The sequence below is a fragment of the Xiphophorus hellerii genome, chromosome 19 (assembly GCF_003331165.1).
Source record: "Xiphophorus hellerii strain 12219 chromosome 19, Xiphophorus_hellerii-4.1, whole genome shotgun sequence".
Lineage (NCBI taxonomy): Eukaryota > Metazoa > Chordata > Actinopteri > Cyprinodontiformes > Poeciliidae > Xiphophorus > Xiphophorus hellerii.
The window spans coordinates 9610548-9636832 of record NC_045690.1 but is presented as its reverse complement, the minus strand read 5'-3'; the positions used below and the strand labels follow the sequence as shown (position 1 = coordinate 9636832).

The window sequence follows — 26285 nt, the reverse complement described above, 5'->3', positions numbered from 1 at the left end:
TTCGCTGTGTCTTCTCCTTTTGCAAAAGCTTGGTTGAAAACTCAAACGTTGTCTGTGGTTCTTTCTTTGTATTTTAGGTACACAAAAATACCTGTAAACAGTTGTCACTTTTTACTTACTCTTCAGTTCCGGTGTTCAAAATTAATGTAGAAAAACAAGGTCTGAGACTTTGCATTTCATCTGCTTTTTTTCTTTAGAAGTTAGGCAGCTAAACTTCCTGAGAGTTAACTTTTGCTAAATGTTCAAGGACATTTTAGCTCACAGCTAGTATTGTAAAAAGTAGAATTGGCTTTTGCCTCCTTTCTCTATAGATTTGTCTGTTAGACTGTTTCTTTTTCGTTAATTAAATATTTGTAAATATATTAATGCTAATATTAATTCCTGATCAGATTAATAGTGGTCCAAGCCAAAGGGAGTGGTGCCCCGTGTGAGGGATGAACTCATGACCTTCATGTCAGCAGACTGGTTAGTTTATGAACATTACTACAGTTTATTATAAATTATTCCAGCTAAATTTAACTTCAAACACAACTGACCTGCATGCCTTTGGGGTTGATGACATCGAAAGCTGCAGTCATTTTTGTGGTAAACTGGATGACTTTGTTAAAGCTCTCATCTCCGATACTCCAGGAGCCGTCAATCAAATAGACCAGGTCTGCTTTGGCACCTTTGCACACTGTGATCCAAATGACATAGTGTTAATAAAATCTAACCAACAACAAAACGTTAAATATTAAATATATTTCAAAACTTTTTTCACCATCTAAAGCAGGCGGCACTGAAGCTGGGGGAGGAGGAGTGGGAGGCTCAGTTGGCACCTCGGTGGGTTTGACCACTGCAATGACAAATCGCATATAAAGAGCCAAAAAGTTTATTTTAGGGTAAATAATTGGCTTCTCCCATCCGAATTTCGTGGTTTTAACCAGCAGCATTTCCACATGTTAATACAGAACATGGGGAGCAGACACTTTCTTACATGTTCTTTCCTTGACACTGACTCCAGGTCCCTCTAGGTTGGGTGTTTGGGTGTACACAGTGGCATTGTAAAGGGTGTCAGGACTTAAACCATCGAAACAATAACTGCTGTCTGAGCCTCGCACCGTGACTTCCTGAGCTCCTCTCTTAGAGGCTACAGAAGAGGAAGAAAACAGAATAATATAGTCAGTGTTGATTAAAAAAAATAATGAAATAAAAATTTAAGCAACAAAAATCTTACTGTCAAATGGATTAACTTTCAGTCTGTAGGATGTGGCTGCTCTGTGAGGGGCCCAACGGATGCAGAAAGATTCAAATCCAACATTGTAAGTGGATAAGCCAGTCACATTCAGGTACACTAAAAGGAATAGAGCAAGTATTAATACATATGTTTTCTTTGTCCAATAATTATCCAGTATAAAATGTTACAGTTTTAAATCCAGTTACTCATAGCTGGATTTTTCAACCTACATGTTGTTCCTTCACCAATCAGAGGTCCACTGAAGCCTGTGTTGTACTGGGCCAGCACCTTCAAGTCATATGTCGTTCCAGGTTTTAGGTTTTGCAGTTGGTGTGATGTCACGTCTCCAACAAATGCTTCCAAGAGGTCATTAGTACCTAAAAAAAATCACCTTACCAATTAAGCCTCAAGGCAATACTGTGCTTCAAAAAGTTAAACATATGTATCCATAAAGTGCATATTTTCTCCAGAACATAACGCCACAATTGCTATAGGGAAGCTCATTTGTACCCTCAGGCTGGTAGATGATCTTGTACCCATTAACCCTGGATGGAGCCGGGTCCCATGACACCCTGAAGCGAGTGTACCACTCATCAGAAACACGGAGATTTCTGGGGCCCAGCATTCCCACTGCAGGAAACAAGACAGGGCAACACAGTTCACTAAGAGGCAAAAGCTTCAAATTCCAAAGTATATAGGCATATGATATATCAGCAATGTAATTACTGTGCTATAGTTTGAAGGTCATTTATGATGTTTGAGTTATGAGGGAAGTATTACAACATGTTATGGTAAGTTCTGCTCCATTAAATAAATAAATCATCAATAATTATATTAATGTGGCCTCATGTAGGGAATTATATTATAAGCAATAATATCTTGGTTGTTTAAGAAGAGAAATTAGCCAATAGAATGACCAGAACTAGAAGTATTAAATCGCTGTAAGTGGAGCAACACCTAACGGTCTCCCACAAGACCTTTAGGTATTTTTGGCACTTATGAAAAGTTGCACAATCAAGTTTTGATAATATATACTGCATCATAACACACAAATTGTTTCTATTTCAATAGTGATTTGATGTGTACAGTGGTCAATAATACTTTTAACTCTTATAAAGCAAATGGGAACCCAAAGAAGTCTGTACCTGTGCGTCCATTTCCTTCCAACTCTCCTCCTGGTCCATCAGCATAGATGGCAGTCACTTTAATATTGTATGGTGTGTCTGGATCCAAGTTCTGGAGGATCACATTGTTTCTGTTGCCTTGAACTGAAGTCTGCAGCACAAAAGACAATATTATATTATAAAAAGCTTATTATTATTCAAAGCTACAATACATACAGCTATGTATTTAGCTATATATTTCACTTCAAGAGAATAAAGTGGAAAATACATAGAGGTAAGATTCTCACATATTCCTCAATAGGGTCTCCTGTAGTCGGGGCGTAGGTGATGCGATATTGCATGACAGGACCCTCTGCATGTTCCCAGCTAACAGATAGAGTGGTGGTAGTCGGGTCATATACACGCATGTTTCTTGGGCCACCTCGGGGCACTGTGGATATAAAGCAGGATGGGAAAAAGGTGCAGGGGTCAGGAGTTGTGAACATTTCCAACACTAAACCATTCTTTAAAGGGATCAGACTTTCTTGGAATTATTTAAAGTGTTTTTTATTAAGACTTTATAAGGTTTTCTTAATATGTTTAAGCAAATGCCCAAATGACTGAAAGACGTTCATAAAACCAAGTCCAGTTCAAATGATCACAAGAAGCCAGAGGTCCTTGGCAGCAAAATAGAAAGAAGGCTGAGAGAATCGCTCCTTAAACTTGTTGCATCATGCAAATATTGTCATTTAACAGCTGATCTCAGGGACTTACGTGTCTTTCCAGCATCACTAACAGCAGGACCTTCTCCATCGCTGTACAAGGCAACAACGCCAACATTATAGTCAGTATCTGGGAGCAGCTGTGTCAGCAGAGCTGTGGTGGTGGTGCCTGGCACCAAAATCTGATCAGAAAAAACAAACAAACTTTCATTTCTTTTGTTTTGTTTATTTATTATTTAGAATTTTGGATGCAAATTCAAAATGTATGTGTTTGTCTCATTTCCAAATTGAACAGAAGGTCAATAGCAGACATATTAATGCTTAATAATTACAGTCAAAGCTAAGAGGGTCACATTCTGAAAGTTTAGTGCTGTTTGTGAGATATGAATTAGGGGAAAAATCATCTGCCAATATAAGAATGAAAGAGAGAAACCACCTGTTAGGGTGTCTGTAAGAAAACAAAACAAAAAAAAATGGGGTGGGGATTTTTTGAGAATTTTCCCTTCAGGTAAATGTGATGAACATTTATCCAAGTCAGTATGTGTGTACTTTCACACAGATGTGGTGCAGCTCTTCTACCTTTCTCTTCTTTCTTAAAATTGCTTGATCTTTTGTGTGCTTAGTAGGAAAGTTCAATAAAGTCCGAAAGTGGTGGTCTAATGGTCTAATTGTGCATTTATTTAACCCAGTCTGACAGTTTTTACTGACTTCAAAAAATATTACTCTCTTCAATCTCTGTTTCCGTCAAATACCCAGACAGAGTAAGGTCAGAGATCCTCGAGGGGTTTGGCCTGATGATAGTCTCTCTTAGAGAAAGGACTGACATGTTATTAAAGGGTTAAAATTTATATGCATAGTAAGCAGCAATGGGGATTCTAGGTGTTGAAGAAAACAAAGTGACTGGTGGACCAGCTGTTCCACTATCTCTGTAGTGTTAATTGGCTTCATTTATCTTTAATTCTGATTGTATCACTTCTAGTCTTCTGACATCTAATCTGGTGAGGAGCCTGGAAGGATAAGTGTACAAGGATATGAACTGGCTTACACCAGTAAAGCAGATAAATAAAGCTATAAATCTCCAGGTGGTGTTTTACTTGCAGTTTGGATAATTAAAGGCCACATTGCCACCAACATATCCTGAAATATAAGCACAGACTAAACAGTGTTGTAAGGATGTGTAGCAAAATGATGGGGATATGTCTGCTAGAGCTCGCACATCTTTAGCAAATTAACAAGGAAGGCTAAAGCTATTCATGCTGACCCAAATCACCCTCTTCATCATCATTACGTGTTGTTGATGATTAAATGTAATACCAAATGGTATAAATCTTCATTTATTCACGATAGTGTCGGTCTAATTAATAATTTGAGATAAACCCAAACAAACTGTTTTGGTATATGATACTGTGTGCAATATGGGTGTTGTAGTGAAATATTACTGTATTTTTTTAATGCAAATGGGGACAATAAAGTGTATTTAATCTAATATATATCAGTGATGCTAGTCATGCAAAAGGAAAAGAATACAGTTTTTAATTGACTATCAGGTCATTACAATATGAGAAATTGAAAATTTAAAACTGAGGAAGGGTGGAAGCTTTCAATAAAAAACTGATTGGTTGTTAAAATGTTTATAGATCCTTTTCACATGAAGGTATAGGCACTTTTATAACATATGGCACATTTTATGGAGACAGCAGGAAATACAATTAAAGAACTGCTGGTTTAACAAAAAGGTTTAATGTTAAGGCTTTAGTAGGCAGACACAGGAAAGAATTCAGCTGGCAGTAATTATGCTCATGAACAATTCTCGCATTCATCTGATAAACAGACCAACTTAATTTAACAGTGTAATGTAACATATGGTGATCTGAAGTTTTTGGTCCAAAAACCACTGGATAAGGCCCACTTTGGCCCATTAATCTCAAATAACGGTATTGATCTAAAGCATTGTAAGAATAACATAATATTTCTGGAACACAAAAAGGAAATATGATACATATTTGCTGAATGGATGATTGACACTCACTGACTCAGAAGGCCTGGTACCAATCAGAGGAGCATAGACCACCCTGTACTGTTGGACTGGACCTGTGGCTGCCTCCCAGCGAACATTCAAAGTGTTGGTTGTCGGGTTGAAGACCTTAATGTTCCTGACAGGACTCCGCTCCACTGCCGATCCATAAACAATGGAGGGACACAAGATGGTTTGAGGTAGAAACAGAGGTAAAATAGGAAATGTAAGGGTAAGAGAGTACTAGCTGGTTGTGTTTTCAACAAATGACTTCTTTGTGATTCTTCTGGCTATCGCTGTCACTTTTTCATCAGAGTTTTTATACCAAGGTCCATACCAAATTTATGCATAGCCAGAGGAAGGTTCTTTTCAATAAAATAGAAACTATTCTCCCAAGCAACCAATAGAGGCATGTTTAAGTCATTATTTAACAATACCACTATCAATGGGACACTTCTTGTCAGTGCCCTAAAGGTTTATGAAAAGCACAGTCCTGTGTGAAGCCTTTGTTCCACAAACCTAAAGCAGATGTTTTAGTCTCTGCACTGCACCCTGTAATAACCATATACATTTATGGGAAAACACAGGTAGAACTCGAACAATAATCATCCAATAATACTCCAATAATTGGAATCATTGCACGTAACACCTCTTAAGTGAACCCCAGGAAGACTAGTCATTGTCACGGCAATGCCTAGTGGAGATCATAATAAACAAATAAACAAGTGCAGGATCAAGCCAGATAGTGAATTCTGGCCCATGCAAAAGTTGGTCAAATTAGGAAAAGTTGTAGAAAACACTCCTTCCTTAGACATCAGAGAGATGACTTCTTATTTGCAAAAATGTAAAATGTCATCTTAGCAATAACATCATATCATGACCTCATTGAAGCCATTTCAAACAGTTAAACATTCCTTAGAATATAAGATAGGTTCACATAAAATATGATACATTAACATCCAGTATTTTAAAAAGCTAGACGTATTTATGATTTTTATTTTAAAGCTTTATCAATTTCTAAATCATACAGTATAATACAATAGAAAATTCTATGTTTTGACAGGCTCTCAAGCATTCAAGTTTGTGGAGCATAACAATGATAAGATCACACTTCTCATGGTTTTGAATCAAAAATCTAGCTTAGTTAGATCTATGGTCTGGTAAAGTCATTAAAAGTAGCTGACTGGGATATATAATTTTAGATGATCTGGCATTATAAAACTGAATTTGACTGTAATGGTTCAAATACAAATGTGCACAATTCAGTTGGAATCTGTCTATACAATTAGATCGTATTAGAACTAAAAGACTGGTCACCCTTTCAATATTTCTTCCTCGTTAAACGTTTTCCTTTTGTGTGTTTGCATCAGTTGGTAGTTTGTGATTTTGTATAAATATCCTGAAATACTATGTTTTTTGCTGTTTAATTATTTCATAACTTCACTCATTTTACAATCAGTTCTATGACTTTATATAGTCTGGATGACAATATTTTGCTTTTGTGTTGTCTGCTAATTTTAAAGTCTCACCAAAGACCTTATGAGAAAGATTATGAAAATCCTCCAATAGAAGGTCCGATCTGATTTTCAAAAACCAGTCGAGTCAAACAGATCCATTGTTAGCCCCGCCCATAGCGCCGCCCCTCGACTGTTGTGGGCAACTTTGAAATTATTTCATGGTGATACTGCAAGAAACAGAAACTATAAAATAGTTAAACATGCATTTAATAAATTATCTCAATTGGCTTCTAAGTTTTATTTCATTGATTTTATTATATATTTAATGAATTAATTTTCTATTAAATAAATAATTTAAATATTTAAGATTTGTTTATTTTGTGATCATGCATCTATTTATTTAATTTTTGTCACCTTTGGCTCTCTATAATTTTCAGTGAGTAGATTTGTTTTATTGATAAACGATTTTATTCTTCATTACATGTTCTCAATGATTCTTGTAATTTTTACCTGAACTGTTGATTAATTTGCATTAATTTCAAATATGTGCAATGTGTACAGAGATCTCCTAATTCATCCTTTAGGTACTGTTTTAGTGTAGACTTATTAACAAAATACAATACATGTAATTTAACTCTGCAACGGTTGCATGAATTCATAAGGTTTGATTGAACATAAACCACTAAAAAAAGCCACAAACTATAATGGGTCATGACTATAGGAGGGAAAAACAGGGTAAAAGTGACATGCATGGAGCATGACCCACACCAAGTGAACTGAGAGTCATAGAATGCATAATGCCATCCTTTCATTTATTCCTTGTTAGTTTTTCCTAAAAGGAAAGACCACACACTCAACACATCCTTCCCCCATTCATAGGTCATTCCATTATCCTGACCACTATTCTTTCTTCCAGCCTATAAATTATTATTATTACGGTAAAGACAGAGGAGACCCCTTTATAACACTGCCAGGCCAGAGGAATGCTTTCCTACGCAATCACCCCACAAAATGCTGACTCATTCCCAGCATAGCTTGGTGGTTTAACTGTGGGAGAAACTGGAAAATCTCTGCCCTTAGTCAAAGTTCTCACCAAGCAGAACCCTCTCATCTTTTGCTATTCCATATGTTCTACTTAACTAGTAATGTTAATTTTATGTGTCCTTAGAAAGTAATTAAATTTGACTGGACTGGTTTTGGCTATGAAAGATTTGGGTGATGAAAGTAGTTAAGGCTGGCAAACTTATTGAAGAATCTGGGCATTTGGGATGAGCAGGCCAGAAATTGAGGCCAGTGAGTTCACTCTGGACAGACATGAATGGATTTCTGATTCAGGAATACAATCCCACTGGCATTATGCAAGCTTTTCCAAACACTGCACGCTGTTTTTAAAGGAGATTACCATTTTTACTTTATACATCTGGACCAATGTAATTTATACTCTCGCTTTGTACTTACATGTTTTCCCATTCTCAGACAAACGAAGTCCCTCTCCAGTAGCATAAATTGGAACCACAGATGCAGTGTAAACTGTATCAGAATCCAGATTTTTTAGAACCGTGTTGTAGGTGCTTCCTGGAACTTGAACCTACACAGAAACACAACACACTAAGCTTTGAAAAGTGGTGAAAATGTTATAAATACTTAATAAGAACATGTGGTCGTTTTTAATTCCTTCTTACCATTTCTTCATTTCCTCCAGCTGCAGGGACGTAGTAGATCCTGTACTGACGCACACTTCCCTCAGCAGGTTCCCACAGGACATTCAGTGTGCTGGTAGTGGGGTCTGTTACTCTCAAGTTTCTAACACCACCCAGAGGCTCTTTCACACGATAAGAAATAAAATGTTTAGTACGGTAGAAGTACTTCCTTAGCTTTTGGCTCACACAAGCTCCAAGATGATAAATTACTTACTGGTCTTTCCAATTCCATTAAGGTCCCTACTGACTCCAGTGGCGTAAACTGCAGCAACGCTAATTGAGTACTCTGTGTCAGGGGTCAGCTTGGGAAGCAGGACATTGGTCTTTTTCCCGCCCACCTGGGTCTAGTTGGGAGAGCGTAGACAATAAGTAAGTCATGAGATATTCAAAGTTTGAGATGCTGTTTTATAACATAATCCTTTTGTTCTTCACAGTTATAGCCCTGAGCTGTCTGGTGTGTTTGTAATAGTTCACAATACTGCTTGATTAAGAAATTCCTCTCACCAACCTCTCACTCCTTTAAAAATGGATAAGTAGGTATTTTTGGTAATATTGTAACTCTGAACACGACCTTAATGAAGCTGTCAGTGATTACATGAAGTTAGATTGGATTTATTAGAGAGTGCGGTAAAAATATATATATCATTTCACTTTTATTCTGGATATTTTACTTGCAGTAAAAGTTATTGTGCAAAAACTGGGATTTATTTTTAAAGCAACTGCTGCTGTTTCTCTGTTTGAATAACTATATTTGCAGCCTCATGTTTGCACCAATGTTGGCTCTCAGTAGCATTGGCACAATATATCATCATTGCATTGTTAGACTGCACATTAATAATATATCAAAGGACTGTTTGGAATGCACGATGTGTGTCATTATTGTCATAAATACATACAATTCATATTTTTCGGGAGGGGGGAGCAGATTCAGTGCATCTGACCCCACACCTGACAGAAATAATAGCTTCCAAGTTGATAAAGTTTTTCTGAATGTAGGCTAGCAAAGTAGCATTACTCTCTTCGTAGAATAAAGTAAAAGAATGAAGTTGTGCTTGGATAGGACAATTTAACCACTTGAAAATGTTTGTAATATGTAAATAAGAATATGCTCATATTTAAGAACATTTTTAAATCTCTTTGAAATTGTTTTGATATGACCAGTGATGTTTACATCTGTACTCTGTTTTTTTTGTTCCTCTCCAGAGTGATGAATTGCACACTTAATTCAGCACATAAATATACTATGTGTATTCATTCAGTTCCAACCAACAACCAGCCTGATAGTTTTGATACGAAGATATGTATCATTACACTCCGAATAGTTTATTATCACTAATAGTTGCATATATCTATAAACTACTTAGTAAAACTAGAGATTGGAGTGCTTTTAAAATAGGTGACATTCACTTTGGTCTTGTCTCATTGCAAACAAATAAAGAATACTGCACTTTCTGCTTCCACAAAAAGTCTTTAAAAATATTCAGAAATATATATTCCATCTGATTTTGATATGACAAAAACTCCTCAATGGGTTCTAGATTTTACATTTCTGATGGAAAAAATTTTACCTGAGAAACTACAAGGCTATGAATTTCTCTAAAAGGGAATGTTTCCAGTGCTTTTAGATATGAACGGTACAAAGTGATTCTGCCAAAGTAAATCTCTGCTCTGATGCTAGGAACAGATGCTCATCAAGACTAAAATGTATTTACTATAGTGCTTTTGCCTTACAATTATCAACAAAATATCTGTTCTAAAGGCATGTGAAAATATTTTACATTAAAGTGCTCGCTTGTATACACTTAAATCCTGTCTGAATTTTTTGTCATCCATGACATCAACGGCAAAACATTCACAGCCTTTTAAGTGAGTTGCTTAATCCTTTATCAGCAACAAAGAAAAACAGATGGTCACAAGTTTTATTAGTTTGGAACTGTCAGTTTTCACAAACACAAACTCATGATTTATTTCCTGAAAAACATCTTTGTAGCAGGTTAAAATTCTCAAAACTCTTTGGGATTGGTTCAAATCTTAAAATGGAGACAGTGAATAAAGTGGATTATGCTGAGCCCAGTGGGAGAGCTTCTAAATGTTTATCTGACTTTAAGTGTGATAAAATCTAGATGACCAGATTAATTATAATTTGTTTGGTACTAAAGCAAAAATATTTCCTCTGCCTGCTGTCATAAATGTAGTTAGAAAAAGAAAAAAAAAGCAAACCATTGGGAAGCCTTTGGAGAGCCATGTGTGTATGCAAAACTTTTGATCTGATATGAAGCATGATAAACCCTGGGCAAATTACACCGGCATTGCGATTGCACATGATGTAAATAATAACGCATTTAAATATAAAAGTTTTGCATAGTAAGGCAAAAAATAAAAAAAAATATATGATGTTCATGGATATAAACCCTTTGTTGGTCTTGCTTTTTGGTCCTTGAACTTTAATGGTCAGTTTGTCAAATGACAAGATTTTAATAATGCCTGAGAGACATCAGTTCAGAGAGCTTTTTTATGATTAAATGGAACCACAAAAAGGAAATTCAGGGCTTAATGAGGAAAAGGTTTTCTCATTTTCATTACGTTGCTCATGTTATTTATACATCCATGCATTTCACAGAGTTTTACTTGTTCAGCATGATTGCCAGAAAAAAATAAAACATAAAGTTTAACATGTTTGAAAAAAATCTATTGGAAAAACTGGTTGAATAATGCACAAAACTAAGAGCAATGACTTTAAAAAAAAAAAAAAAACTAAAGTAGGACAGCATGGGAACAAAGCACAGTGGGGCTGTTTGAAACAAGCAAATACCTCATCTTGCCAGCTGTCAATTGTACTGGATTGTTGGTCTTGGTTCACAAAAACAAGACTGACCCATATTTTAGTTATTTAATCAACAATGACTTTTGTAGGAAGGTATATGTTAGTGGTTGAAAAGAAACTCAAGCAAAAATATTACTTTAAGCTATTGCTGCTAATTTAATAATATTGCATTATGTTTCAATTGTGCTAGAAAATGCAGTGTGACGAAAATAACACTATAGCAAAGCCTTTGACAGTAGTATCCACATTTTGTTCACCAGCTAAAACAGATTAGACATGACTGCCAAAAAAAACTTCACATTAGTAGCATCCCAACTTTAAGACACATAATTTCCACTGCAATCAACATAAATGCTACTTAGAAATTGTTTCACTGACCCAATAATACAATTATTTAGTCTAATGAGATGCCATGCAGACGCTCTGTCTGCCCTGATAAATATTCATCTGATCAGTAATGAATCACAGCACCTGACGCCTGGAGGCAGGGCATCACTCTGCTACAGAGCCGAGCCGGGACGGTGGAAATGCGTTCATGGTCAGAGCGGCTGCAGCTGGAACACTTTTATCTACTTTGTGATTACTTTGTGATTTGTGATCAAATGAATAAGCAGATAATTTTTTGAATCAACTTGGGCTCACTTATAGACTATGGCTATAACATACTGCTTTAATCTCTAGATTTAGTATGGAAAATAATACTAGAAGACATTGTAAAAGTAACATATCACTAAATGTCACAGTCATCACAATGCAAACACTATGTAAAAGTGGGATGCTCATAGAATGTTACCAAGCTAGGCTACAAGATGAGAAAGTATGGCAGAAAGTTTAAGTTGTCATGAAGTCTATTAAATTTTGAGCATAGCTTTATTCTCGCAAAAATCGTACTGTGTAAAATGTAAAGGACTGTATTTACTTAACCTTAACAGAGAATTTGAAACCGTAACTGTCTTATCCAAGTTCTTCCATTCAACTGAAGTGAAGTGGTGGGGGAGAGACATTTTAATCAAAGTTGGATGGAACATTCGGCGCTAGACTTAGTTTGTTTCACATCTAATTCATTTTACTGTCAGTCTGTGAGTAGCGTGTGAGCATGCATGCAGCCGAAGTTTAACATTTTTTTTGTTTTTGTTTTGAAGTCTTGCTTTTGAAAGCAGTGACAAATGTGACAGTAAATTGAAACCAAATCTGCATCTGCAATCCAAAAAGACTTTTATACTTTTTGGAAAGCTGCCAATAATTGCATAATCAGAGAAAGACCTTCAATGGTGGGTAGTATGAGAGAGAAAGTGATTTGAATCACAATGAACCAAATAATGAATACCATAAGCAGAGTTGTAGATTTACAGATATTGCATTTTGTGGCAACACTTGTGAGGCAGAAACAATTTTTACCGACTGTAAAAAGCATGAGAAAAGTCTGTTGGACGACTTATGAAAGCAAGACCAAGATAACAAGAAAAAGAAACACAGCTATGATAATTAAACCTACTACATTTAAAGTTTAAGATTGGCAATGATGACTAAAAATGACATCTGTAGAGGAAAATCTACACAAAGTTTATCTCAAAGTGATATTGAGATCTCTATTGTGGTGTGTTACTCTCTATAATCTGCAGGTTTTTGAAGCAGCTCTTTAACTCTACTTTTTAAAAATACCTTATACTGAATCAACGATAGCATCAGGACTTACAGTCTGACTCCTGCCTCCAGCCGTGGGGACGTAAGTGATCTTGTAGTTCTGGACACGGCCCGTAGGTGGGGTCCACCTGGCGTTCAGAGTGGTGGTGGTTTCATTGTACACAACTAAGTTGGTGGGAGGTGCTCTTGGCACTGAAAAGCATACAAGCACCCACATTTATCACCGTTACAGCCACATCAACATCTGTTACAAATACAAGTGTCTCTCAATAAATTACAATGTCATCAAAGAGTTAAGCAATAAAAAAAATTACACGTATATTGATTCATTATACACAAAGGGACATGTTTCAAGAGTTTATTTCTGTGAATTTTGCTTGCAGCTAATAAAAAGACAAAAGTTTATTAAAAATGATATAAGACTAATACACAAAGAGGCTGTCAATACAGAAATTCTGGCATTCTGAAAGTATATTGCTGTTCTCTAAAGTAAATTAATTGAATACTTTGTCAGGGTCCCTTGCATGTATTACTGCTCTGCTGAAGTATTTAGGAAGCCCAAGGTGTTTTATTAGTGGGATCTTGATTTACAAAGGAAAAGCAAAATTACTTTACTTTTCTCCTTTGGCTGGATAAGAGGCTTCATTTATTGTCTCTGGTTCAGGAGTGGTTTAACACAAAGAATGCAACAATTGTAGCTCATGACATAGATACATATAGGTGGGATGGCTATGGGAATACTGACTACAGTTAGTACCTCCCTAAACTTGGGTTTTGCTTCACAATCTGCTGGAGACTATAGCCATTATTATTTCTTGTGAAACCTTTTTCTATCACACTTTGTCTTCCTATTTAACTTTCAATTTTGGACAGCTTCTTTAGCAATTACATTTTTGCCTTTACTTTCAGAAACAAATTTTTGCAATATCTCCCTCTGTGTGCAATGAATCTATATAATGTGACTTCCACATTTTGAACTGGTTTATTGAAAAATGTTTTCAATAAACCAGTTTTTTGTTTTCAATGATATTCTAATGCATTGAAATGCACCTGCAGTAAAAGCATTAGCCATACGTATCTAGTAGTCTTATATTTTTAAAGTCATAGTCCTTCATAGTGTTTCAAGGGCATGTTCAACATTTCAGTTCTTTCTGGTTAATGAGTCATTTGTCATTAAAATCTTTATTTTAGTAAATCAATCCTTAGATATTACTAAGTAGCTGTTAACTAAGAAGGACTGCAACTTTAAAGAGGAAAAGACACTCCTCAGGGGTTTGTCTTTTCTCAAGAAGGAATGGATCCTTTTCAGAGCCAATGGAATGATGATGATAATGATGATGAGGATGATGATGACGACAGATGAACTCATAATGCAATTAATACATGGAGAGATGAATTTATGGATGAACAGATAGATGGATGGGAAGGGGATGAGTGATGAAATGGACATAAAAAACAAGGGTCAAAATCTCTACTTTGCCAGACATGCATGGTGGAAATCCATCTTCAGCCACTGAACCCGACCAAGTCATGGAAGTGAAGCATGGTCGTTTGGTACAACACAAAGACACACAAAAACAGTAAAACCACACTGACACAGCTGCAGTGTGGTTGGAGCAGTGGATGGGTTATGGACTGGCCTTGATGATGAAATGAAAGTAGTCCAATGAAAAACGGTTCTGATGACTGGATGAAGTAATAAAACATGCTTTTGGAATGGAGAAAAAGCATCCTTTTGTTTTACCGCAAACATACTTACTTGGTCCACTATCACCCTTGGACACTACAGAGGCAGAAATAGAAAGGCATGATGTCTATTTTTATAGGTTTATTTCTTGATGGAAATACAAAAAACTTCTGTTTTTCTAACCTTTGATCAAAGTCCAAGGAAGAAATTAGTTAGTCAAGTAAAAATGTAATAATTGTACGTAATACTTCATCACATCGCTTATAAGTCAAGTATCTTACATGTCCTCTCAGTGCCCATCAGATCTTCGCTTTCTGACTCATCTGGGTAAATTGCAGTCACACGCACTTCATATGGTGTGTCTGGCTCCAAGTTCTCCATGACGTGGGTTGTCTCATCGCTGTTCAGAATGGCCTGATCAGAAAAATAATCAAAATCTTCATGAAGACAATCTCCGAGCCAGAGTCAAAGAACGAAAGCTTGGAAAATAAAATTCAGTTCAAGAATTTATTACATCTAGGAAGTTGCTTTCTCCTTTCTTAGACCAGGCAATACGGTATAGAGCAACATCAGGAGCCCCGTGCTCCCAGGTTGCTCTGAAGCTGGTCTGGGTAACATCCGAGAACTCCAGGTTCTTTGGTGCTGGAACCACATCTTGAATGAAAAAATTATAGTGTTATTGCATCTGGAATCTGTTCTACTAACACAATGTTCTCAATGACAGAATGGTTATCGTTCATACCTGTGATTGCAGATCCAGTCATTGGCTGCCCAGCTCCCTCGTCATAAATTGGAGTGACGGCTAAAGTGTACTCAGTCTGTGAGATCAGGTTCTCCAGTTGTTTCTCTATCACTCTTCCTCCCACTTCAAGCTAAGAAAAACACACAGGATGGGTAAATACATGTGCATCTTGATAAATTATAATAGTATCAAAAAGTAGAATTATTCAATATTACAGAGTAAAACATATATAACATATGAATTAATTCCTCATAATGATATTAATTCCTCATAATGATATGAGGAATTAATTCATATTAATTAATTTCAGTGATTTATTTCTGTTAATTTGGAAGATCTCTTAAAGTAAATAAAAACCCATCTTTTGTTTCCCAGAAAACAAAGAAAATTACAATATAACATAAGACCAACAAAAATGTTAAGATATAACCTACACCAGGACTGTCAAGCTAGAGAACATGCACTGGTTTTTACCAGGCTGATAAAATAAATACTTTCAGGTTTCAAAGTAGTACTGAAAAAGACTTAACTTCCAAAGTATCATCTTCAATTAATATTACTAACTAGACCGAAACTGATATCCATTAACAGCAGCTATATGTTTGCCTGAACTGGAACTGGGATTGTCACAAGGGGATAATTTGTCCTGCAGTTTGTGGCACACTGTCACTGGCTTCTATCACACACATCCTCAACCTTTGCAGCCACTTTCACATGTCTGCTTTTACCACTGGAGCTTCAAGGATCACCTCCATCTGATTTATGGCTGAGGATGAAGCAAAATGCAGACCAAAGGTTTTGCTGCTCTTGCCCAAGAACTCCCAAAAGGAGACATGTAACCATAAACTATTTGTCCATGATAACCAAATGTTAATTCCTGCAAAATCGAATTCTGATATTTTCATAATCCCTTCGGTGGACCTCAGAAAATTCCCAAATGTCCGACCAACCATCTGCTGACTCCATTACAGTGGCTAAGCCAGAATAATAAAGTATCCGTACAAAACAATCTAAATAAATTCATCACCTTTGAGCCTAATAGCTCTAACAGATGACAAGCAATGCAAAGACAGTACAGCACTGGTAAAACATCTTGCTTAGGTTTTTATTGAGACAGAAGTAAAGAAGGACAGGAATCATAAACACTGTTTTCTCTGAGGAGGCACTGATTGCTCAATAAGAGATTGAAATAAAACAATTGAGTTATTTTATTATTGCCCTGGTCTACAGACACATGAAATCCCACAAAATCCCTCATATGCATTTGTAAAATGAAGTGTTAAAAACAGTCAAAGGTAAACATTAAAGGCATAAAATGCTACTTAAAGGTAAGTATAAAATAAGCTTCTGTTAAAGGTTTAAAAGTAGTTAAAGCAGCAATATGTAACTTTTACAAAGTTTTTTACATATGTTTTAAAACTATCACCATGTGGTTACAGTATAACATGAGACAGATAATCTGTAAAAGGATCAAGCTCAATTGAGTGATTTTTTTTTTTTTTTTTTTACTGAGAAACAGTATTATTTACACAGGAAATTGAGGCAGGAGGCGGTGATCCATAAACCACCTTCCTGGTGAAACTTGTACATGTAAAGTTTTTCTTCTCTGGGTAACTGAGAACGTGAAATGTTAACAAAAGCAAAAAATATTATAGCAATTTAAGTGAATGCTTGTCTAGCAAACATTGAGCTCCAAATCTGGATTTAAAGGAGGCGGCAAGAGTTCGCCATTACCGATTAAGGTACTAATTGCTCATAACCTTATGAAAAAACTTTGTTGTAAAAAGGTCTTAGAGAAACCCCCTTTAAATCAAGGATGATTATCACAATTGGACATTCTCTGTTAAAACTAACTGGCTAATCATTATGAATGTTCTCTTATTTTTTCTAAAATCTTATTTTAGGAATGAGATAAATCTGAAGTCATAAAGAAACACTCACTGGTTAAAAATCGAAATATGTATAGTACAGACCAAAGGTTTGGACACACCCTTCTAATTCAATGGGTTTTCTTTGTTTTCATGACTATTTATAAGGCAAGAAATCCCACTTATTAACCTGACAGGGCACACCTATGAAGTGAAAACCATTTCAGGTGACTACCTCTTGAAGCTCATCAAGAAAATGCAGAGTGTGTGCAAAGCAGTAATCACAGCAAAAGGTTGCTACTTTGAAGAAACTAGAATATAAGGAGTATTTTCAGTTGTTTTACACTTTTTTGTTTAGTGCATATTTCCACATGTGTTATTCATAGTTTTGATGCCTTCAGTGTGAATCTACAATGTCAATAGTCATGAAATTAAAGGAAACTCATTGAATTAAAAGGTGTGTCCAAACTTTTGGTCTATACTGTATATGTATATGTTTGCATATCCATCCAGGCTGTGGTAATCCTGCCTAGAGACTGCATACTAATTGATTGGATAATATATTTCCCAAAACAAAACAAACTATTGCACAGCCCTCAGACAGAAAGTCTCAGAACAGTTGTGTGTTGTGTTATATAGATGTTTTCTCTTTTTTTCCTTGGGGAAATAACTGTAAAAAAATAGATTTAGCTTCTTTTTTATTGCTTCTTTAAAGTAAATCTGACAAAACTGGAAACAAACCCACTTCTTTAGCCTCTCCATCTTCAGCCTGGTAGGTGATGATATATTTACGAACAGCTCCAGGAGCAGCATCCCAGTACAGCACCATGGTGCTGTGGGTCACATCACGAACTCTCAGTTCACCTGAAGGCGGCATGGGCACTGAACAAAAAACACCTGATGTCAGTTTTACATCGCTAATAGTATCGTAACCTTAAATTCTTTAAAAAGAATTCATTTATTCTGGTGCAAGAGTAACTACATACAGGTGACACCCTGCTGGGTCAGTGGTTCACTGGCTGTTTCTCCATAGAGGGCAAAGAGGGAGAGTGTGTAGGCTGTGTTGGGGAGTAACCTCACCAGCTGGACATCAGCTGTACCTGCTCCAACTCTCAGCTACAAGGCAACCAAACCAAACAAACAACGAAAAGGTCAGAGAGAAAGTGAATTACTCTAAAAGACACAGATGTGCATGGGGCTGGTGAGAAAATCTTAAGCTTTAAAGACATCTGTTGAATCTGGTTTCACCCACTGGGTTTGACACTTCATGAACAAATCCTGATGTTCCCTTTGCAGAGTGAGCTCACAGTTAATCCACCCCTTTGTGACTAACAATGTCTCTCTATGTTTTTTGTCAGCTTAACAATGTGATGGAAAAAAAAAAACACTGGCTTGTACAAAGTGATTATTCTCTCAGTTTTCAGGAGTTGTATTCATAAAAAATGTGATTTGTTGTTGTCATTTAAAATGTCTTCACATTTATTCGGTTTGTTAACACTTAAAATATGGTTGCTAATTTTTTTCTGGTGCCGACAGGATGCGTTCTTAGTGTAGTGTCTGTGTTACCTCCTGCTCAATGCTGGGTTGAGTGGCATTGATGGCGCTGTAGAGCAGCATGTACCCAGTGGCACCCTGAACCTCCTCCCACCTGACTCGCATGGTGGTTGTCTGTTCGTCGTAAATGGTCATCCTCCTCACAGCACTCAGAGGCACTGTAGAAGAAAAAAAAAGCATAAAGAATGAAACCACTTTGTTTATGCATCCACACAGACAATACTTGCATTTACGTACTCTCTGCATTTGTAGCTGGTTTAATCTATCTGTGATAAAAATACACAATATGCTTGAATGTTTTTGTATGCCCCCTTCTATTTAAAACAAACAACACATTTTTGCGTGTGGCTTTAAATATACTCTTTAATACCTGTCATTCTAGAAAGCACCAATAAAACATCAAATAAAATCCTAAAACAAACAGGCACAAAAGCCCAAAATTTCTTTGGAAAACGAATATAATTCAGTAAATTCTTTTTAAACTTCCATCTAATTGAGATTTATTGCTGCTTTCGTTTCTTTCTAGAGCAAGATATAAATGTCACCTTTGAACATTTTATTAGTGGAGACCGCACTGGATTCACAGTTCCTGAATGCATAAAATCGCTGTGACTCTGACTCTGAGCCAAACATGAGCAACAGTATCGCACTTTTGAGTATTTTTTTTCATTCCTAATTCTGATTCATTACAAGATTTTAGTTTTTTTCTATAGAAATCTTCAGTTCTTTTAATCATGTTTATATCATTTAGTTTCACTGGAGCAATTAATGGGTGAATTTTATGACTTTAAAAAAGGAGACTCACATGTGGTTTCAATTCCTTTCAGTGGGTCGCTGCTGTCTTCTCCCACAACTGAGTAGACATTTACCAGGTACTGTGTCAGAGGTGTGAGGCCTTGGAGAACCGTGGTGGTCTTACTACCATCAACAAACACCTAATGAAAGTACACAGAGTTAGGTGGTCTGTAACAATATACTTTTATTCCATTTGAACAATAACAAGAATTTAGTTTACCATTTGTGGGCAGCTTTAGTTGAATCCAAATGTGTATGACACAAGAACCATTTTGGTCTTGTGGGACATTAAATCACACAACAATTCTCTTGTTTCAGGTTAGTTAGAATTACCAAAAATCATCTGTAGTTACTAAGTTACAGATTACTAAAGTGATACTAGTTTATTTAAGTCAGAATTTAACATTTATTTCAACAGTATTTGGTAAAATTGTTTTTAAAATAATTCTACCATAAATCAAATGTTTTTAAACAAAGCCAATATTAGGCATGTTTTGACATATCTGTATTGGTGCAACAAGTAAAACTGGGCTAACATTAGAAACCCATGATTAGCTAAGTCTCGTTAGTGTGTATTTTAATAAGGGGCAAGGATTGGCTACGTGGTATAAGTTCCACACTTACAGTGACGTGATGCAGGATTGTGGGGTGTTTAGAGAAGCAAAGAAGCAATACAGGTGATGTGGTCATTTTTTCATGCTGTCAAAGGGGTATGAATAATAACCCTTATTATTCATAAGGGTTATAAGGGTTATTATGAATAATAATAATAATAATAATAATAATAATAATAGGTATATATTCATACCTGTCGAAAGGATACACTGACAGTGATATTGCTGTTAGCTTGATAACCAATATTTATTGATATCATATATATATATATATATATATATATATATATATATATATATATATATATATATATATATATATATAGTACAGACCAAAAGTTTGGACACACCTTCTCATTGAATTCAATGAGAAAGTGTGTCCAAACTTTTGGTCTGTATTGAGTACAGACTTGTGGGCTTTCATGCTCATAAAAGCTCATTGACATAAGGGCTGTTTGATGGCCACTCCAAAGAACTTTGCTCTCTGTAAGCCACCTTGCCCCTAATTTGGTAGCGTGGTCAGGCTCATTGCTTATTTGGATAATTCATTTATGCTCTTGTTTTAACTTGCTAAACAGTCTCTGAGCAAAAGTTGGTAAAAGACTTCACAAAACATCTTCACATTGACTTTTGCTTTTGCTCTTAGGGTTCATAAAAACCATATGTGCCAAAACACATTAGTCAACACAGAACTCATCTCTGTCCTAAACAATTTGTTTGCTGGTCATTGCCATGCAGTACATACTTGCATGTAACTGAACAGATGAATGTGCAAGCTAAAATATACAATGTTGTGTTCAATAGATTTGAGGACTGTTGGAAGTTGTTTATCTACTTTAAATCAACACCAACATGAGACTAAAGTATCCATAGTTAAAAGCAGAAAAAAAAAAATCTATATGAATTCAACCCAAACGTGGCTGTCCCATTTCTCAATCCATAAATGACAATAAAAACTCATCACAAGATTCAGCATCAAACAAAACATTGAGAACTGAAGAAAAGATAACAACTCCAGAATTGTGATTTACGCATCAGTTTCACAAACGGTGGTGGCAAGCCCCTGCTGGCCAGTGAAGCTATCACTCATGGAGACATTTGCTTTCTAATCCTCAACACTGAGAGCTGTGTGTTTGTGTTCCCTGGCCTTCTAGCAGACTGTAATGTAATTAGATGCTGACATGGAGGCCAACACAAACAGGAGGCTGCTTGAGTGAAGTTTCCCACTAGTATCGGAAGCTGTTTGTCAGAAGAGCTTTAAGCCAACATCCAATCAGCACTCAGCAGCTGACTGCAGTTTTGGCATGAATTCAATTATTGGCAGGTATGACATTTTTGGAAGACAGCAGCAGATTAAATATGGGCTACCTGTTGTGGGGATCCTGACACAGTCATGTACTCCACTCGATATTTTTCCACTGGGCCGTCGGGGGCAGTCCAGGTGGCTCTAAAGGACTGGTGAGTCACCTCTGATGTCACGAGATCTGTGGGTGCATCTGGGGCTCCTCCTGTTTTGACATGGAAATTGTTGCACTAGTAACCACAGAGGACCATAATAAATATAATTTGAAAGCACTCCTTTACTTCTATCATTTAATCACAAGGAGTTAAAAAGGAAGTAACTGATTTAAATTCTTTCTGTAACTTATATAGTAGAAAAAACAAATACATAATTAAAACATACCATTCCTCTCTTGTTGCAAGACCTAACAGAATTTTACACACAACAGAGCACTTAGTAGCTAGGCTTTTCCCAAACAGCTCTTTAATTTGATTAAGGGGGTAGACAATTTCCTTTTCCAGAGAGGGAGAAAAAAAATATTTGGGGACATAGAAAATAACATATCTGCAGACATTTTCAGGCACTTGGCTGGTTGCCTACATTCAATTTTCCACAAAACAACCAGACATCTAACTGACTTTAGGTCTATGACTTAATGCATCCCATTTATAGAGAGAATTGAGTGTGTGGACATAAAGCATATGTTGTCTCTGGTTGCTTCTTCTGTTATTCAGAGATAAGTATACAGCAGCTTTAGAAGTATACCTTTTGAACTTTTTTTTTCTAGCCACAACCTACACAAACTTTCATGTATTTTAAATGGATTGTAGGTGATAGATCAACAGAAAGAATGACCAAAATTATTTTATTGCTAAATGCCAGATAACGTAGCGAGAACATTTTTAAATATATTTTGTAATTTTCTTTGAATGCAGAAAAGTTAGTCAGTATCAGGGATAACTGTCTTCTAACTGTAAAAAAAAAAAATTCTCACTAAGTTTTCTGGTATTTAAAAATAGAAATGATTTTGGCAATTCTAACTAATCTAAAACAAGCCAAGCTTAATCTGATTTAACTTCTGACAGTAAAAAAAAATTGTATGTCTTCTTATTCGTTATATATAAACAACTGCATAACAATTGCTATAGTGGAGTGGTTAAAATCAAAGAATATATATTTTTATTGCGGCCTAATTAAAGTTCAGATGTAACCTGTCCTGCGAATCTGTGGGAATTTTTTATAACACTATTCACAGATGCTCTTTTTCAAACCAGGCTTAATTTGAGCTATTTTGAAGAGATAAATGGTGATCTATGTTCTATTTTCCATTCACGTTACAATGAAACAGTACTTTTTGGTGATCTGCCTCAAAAACCCCATTAAAATATATTAAAGTCTGTGCCTGTAACCTAACAAAATCTAAAAACATTCAAAGAGTGAACACTTTTGCATGATGCTGTGTTTTGATCCAAACTCATACACACCTCCCTTCACGCTGTTACAGAGGTTATCATTAAGATTGTCCACAATGTCCAACAGGAAGGAGAAATCAGCCACGTTGTACATGTGGATTTCATCCGGATCGGAGGCAATGGATCTCAACTCATTCTCATCTGCATTCTTCACACCTAGAAATGACATGTTATTGCTATTTATTATTTGTTCTACACAGTTATGCTTGTAAAAGCTCACAAATATGAAGTTTGCTTACCAATGGCATACAGCTCAATGCCCTGCTCACGCAGGCTCTGTGAGGGGATGACAACTTCATCCTGGGATTTTCCATCAGTAACTAAGACACCAATCTTCCGGGCACTAGGTCGCATCCCCACGCTCTCTTTAAAATTGTTCTGGAGGATGAAATTAAGAGCCAGTCCTGCAGATAAAACATTGTAATGATTTGATCACCACTTTAAACAGCTTGAAGAAAACCCCAACAAATATGATTGCATAGGTAAATCATATCTTTACAGCCAGCTCTGACTGAAGTACCTGTCATGGTATTTCCTCCTTTGTAAGGCATGTTATTTACAGCATTCAGGAGTGAGTCCCGTGTTGGATGAGCATTCAAGTGCCACTCAGTCTTTGGGTCACCACTGTACTGAGCAAGACCTGAAAATATGATAAACCTTTGTAAGACCAACTTGTCTCATAATGTGTTGCCTTTTAAATGAAATTGCTTATTCTAATTACACCCACCAATCTGAATTTTATCAGGACCGATGTCAAAGACTCCCACCATGCGAGCAATGAACGCTCGAATGGTCTTGAAGTTAAGCCGTCCGATACTCCAGGAACCGTCCACCAGCAGCACAATGTCAGCCTTTGCAGTGGTTCTACACATTTTGTCTGACATTTCATCATAAAACAATGATAGAAATTTAAAAGGAGGTACAATGAAGTTGTAATGCATAAAAAATGGTGTCTGTGGTAGAAATTAACGATGACAGAGGCATTGGAGAAAATATAAGATGTAAAGAAGGAATGAAAAGATAAAAGAGGGAAAATGTATGCTAAGCATTTCAACAAAGGACAATGAAAACATCATTTACAAAACATTCTTAGTGCATTTTTCTTCTTTTTTCCCAGTATTTTACGCCAGAGGTTCCAGGTGGTACAATTATCATCATTCCAGAAGTACGTTGTTAGGGAAATGTTTTTCACAGTTGTGCTTTTCGACATCCACGAGTGTGTCCCACAGGAGGATTGTGCTGTTAATGGCCCTTGACATATCAAAGGCCTCTGAAGGAGAGAGTAATGTACCTCTCTGGATAAGCAACATAATATTTACATCCTGTTTTTAACACCTGCATGATGAAAACGAAGGCGTCTGAGCCACTGTGCCAAGAGGAAGAATGCAGATGTGCAGTGGAAATAGTCAGATGTTACACTAAGTGCCACTTACTGCAACTGAAAACAGGTTACATAACATTTGATTAACAGTCGCTAAACTCTGCAATTTGTAGTGATGCAAAATGAGTATAACTGGATACTTCTGAAAAACCGATCAAATAATTAATTATTACTATTTCTATTCCATTTTGTTTGATGTAAAAAAGTAATTGTCTTGTGTGCAATATGCACATGCATATTTCACACTGCCATTAAGATAAGAACTAAAAGGAGTCAAACAACTATGATAAACAAGTGGGTATGTACAGCAATCCCTTCAAAAATACCTAAACATAGAATATTCTTATGTTAAGCATGCTGCAGACAGTATTTGTCTGGAAGGTGTCCTCTTGAATCTACACGTAATTTCCATGTGCAAAAAGCTGTCACTGAATCAGCATGTCTCCTTATAAAGAGCAAGATGTCCAACTGACCTTCACGACTCTTTCCAGTGAACCACAACATTTTCCTTCCTCTCACACTTACTGTGTGTGTGTGTCACTCTTACTCACTAAGCAGTAAAGCTTTTTATACGTGCAGTAAGCTTATATGTGCATTGCTCTTTTTGCACTGACTATACTTGGGCTGAAGAAACATTAAAAGGATCCAAAGCAATGCAAACAAAAAATAAAAAGCCCAGACAAGTGAGTCTTCCTTGACATCTGCTATTGCACAAGGCAATTTGCTTTAAGGAATGACATTCAGAGAACCTCTTTGTCTTTTACAGGGTTAGTGTTTATAGCATAGTTTTCTAAGTGAAAATTTATAGTGTCCAGTGTTAGATTCTTGCTGCAGAAAAACCAAACACTGGAGATGTTACTTTATATGACGACAGATACAGTGCACTCCAAAAATGTTCAGATGCCTTTAACGTTTTTCACATTGTTTCACATTGCAACTATAGTTGAAGTCTTTGTATATTATTTTGATTTTTTTTGTGATTCAGCAACACAAATTAGTGAATAATTTAATAATCAATGTATTTTTTCCAAATAAAATTGCGAAGGGAGGTGTGCATTTAGTTCTACATTCCTCTGCTATTACAGCTGCAAGTCTTTTGCGGTACATCTATCAGCTTTAGACCAACATTTTTGTTCGTTTACTTTATGCAAAATTGCTTAAGATCAAACAAAGTGGATAGAGATTGTATGCAAATGTTAATTTGGAAGTATTACTACAGATTCTCAGTTGGATTTATGCCTGGACTTTCACTGGACCATTCTAACACATGGATGTGCTTTGATCTAAACCACCATAGCTTTGGTTGTGTGTTTACGCAGAGGCGGTCCTAGCCTGTTTGGCGCCCTGGGAGAACAACCCCCTGGCTAATGGAGATGTTCTTGTTGCCCATATCAGATACCACTACTGTGTTTAGGGATCCTGTCTGGAAGGTGTACTTCCATGCCAGTCTAAAGCCCTTTACAGCCTCAAACAGGTTTTCTTTAAGGATTGCCCTGCATTTAGCTTCATGTATTTGTGAACTATTGTCAGCTTTCCTGTCCAAGATAAAGAAAAACATCCTTTACAATTATAGTGTGACAATGTATAAAAAGGTTAGAGGTGTACTTTAAAAACCATTGCAAGGCACAGTATAATTATATAAATGTACATATTTCAGTTGTTTGAACTCTTGTTTCAATTTTCAAATATTTTCAAATCATATCTTGGTGTTTTGTAGAATAATCTTAAGCAACTTTACTTGGTCCATCATATGGAGGAGGTTCAGGTGCATCAGAGTATGTTGTGTTCTCTTCTCCTGCCAGTGGCACACTCTCTCCTCCATCAAACATACCAAACACACTCACTGTGTATTTAGTACCAGCTCTGTGAACCAACAAATGTCATAACTATATGTAGTCTAAAAATTTTTAATGGTTAAAATAAATGCAAAATTAGTATAGGGAGGATGTAAATACACACCTGAGTTCCTCAAGCACAACAGTATTGTCATAGGGACCAACCATAAGTTCCCTCAGGTCTATGTCATCCTCAGCAGGGTGAAATTTGACTTTATAGCCCTTAACATCACCAGGAGCATGATCCCAAGTCACTCTGAAGCTTGTCTTTGTTGGTTCAGATGTCTGAAGATTCCTGGGACCTTTATAAGGCGACACTGGCGAGAGGAGAATTGAAATGCAAAGAATAAATGTGTCAGTAAACTCTGCACTGTA

At 36.3% G+C, this 26285-nt stretch overlaps 1 protein-coding gene across 6 annotated transcripts in view; it reads right to left on the bottom strand.

Annotated features, from left to right (window-relative positions):
• col12a1a (collagen, type XII, alpha 1a) overlaps positions 1–26285 on the bottom strand; it is a 67916-nt gene that overhangs the window by 20728 nt on the left and 20903 nt on the right. For 3 of the 6 annotated variants that reach the window (XM_032546360.1, XM_032546356.1, XM_032546357.1), the window contains exons 16-44: positions 26035–26227; positions 25814–25938; positions 23422–23571; positions 23215–23334; positions 22934–23098; positions 22707–22850; positions 21309–21448; positions 19337–19466; positions 18544–18689; positions 17964–18093; positions 17723–17859; positions 15110–15239; positions 14882–15021; positions 14649–14781; positions 14440–14463; positions 12733–12872; positions 8427–8556; positions 8195–8334; positions 7971–8100; positions 5071–5213; positions 3094–3223; positions 2628–2770; positions 2362–2491; positions 1727–1846; positions 1447–1593; positions 1217–1333; positions 977–1129; positions 761–835; positions 537–676 (exon numbers count right to left, since the gene is read on the bottom strand). In XM_032546360.1, the coding sequence (XP_032402251.1) occupies positions 537–676; positions 761–835; positions 977–1129; positions 1217–1333; positions 1447–1593; positions 1727–1846; positions 2362–2491; positions 2628–2770; positions 3094–3223; positions 5071–5213; positions 7971–8100; positions 8195–8334; positions 8427–8556; positions 12733–12872; positions 14440–14463; positions 14649–14781; positions 14882–15021; positions 15110–15239; positions 17723–17859; positions 17964–18093; positions 18544–18689; positions 19337–19466; positions 21309–21448; positions 22707–22850; positions 22934–23098; positions 23215–23334; positions 23422–23571; positions 25814–25938; positions 26035–26227 (3845 nt within the window). The remainder of the gene's footprint in view (positions 1–536; positions 677–760; positions 836–976; positions 1130–1216; positions 1334–1446; positions 1594–1726; positions 1847–2361; positions 2492–2627; positions 2771–3093; positions 3224–5070; positions 5214–7970; positions 8101–8194; positions 8335–8426; positions 8557–12732; positions 12873–14439; positions 14464–14648; positions 14782–14881; positions 15022–15109; positions 15240–17722; positions 17860–17963; positions 18094–18543; positions 18690–19336; positions 19467–21308; positions 21449–22706; positions 22851–22933; positions 23099–23214; positions 23335–23421; positions 23572–25813; positions 25939–26034; positions 26228–26285) is intronic. The other 3 variants (XM_032546361.1, XM_032546362.1, XM_032546359.1) reach the window with 2 other exon arrangements.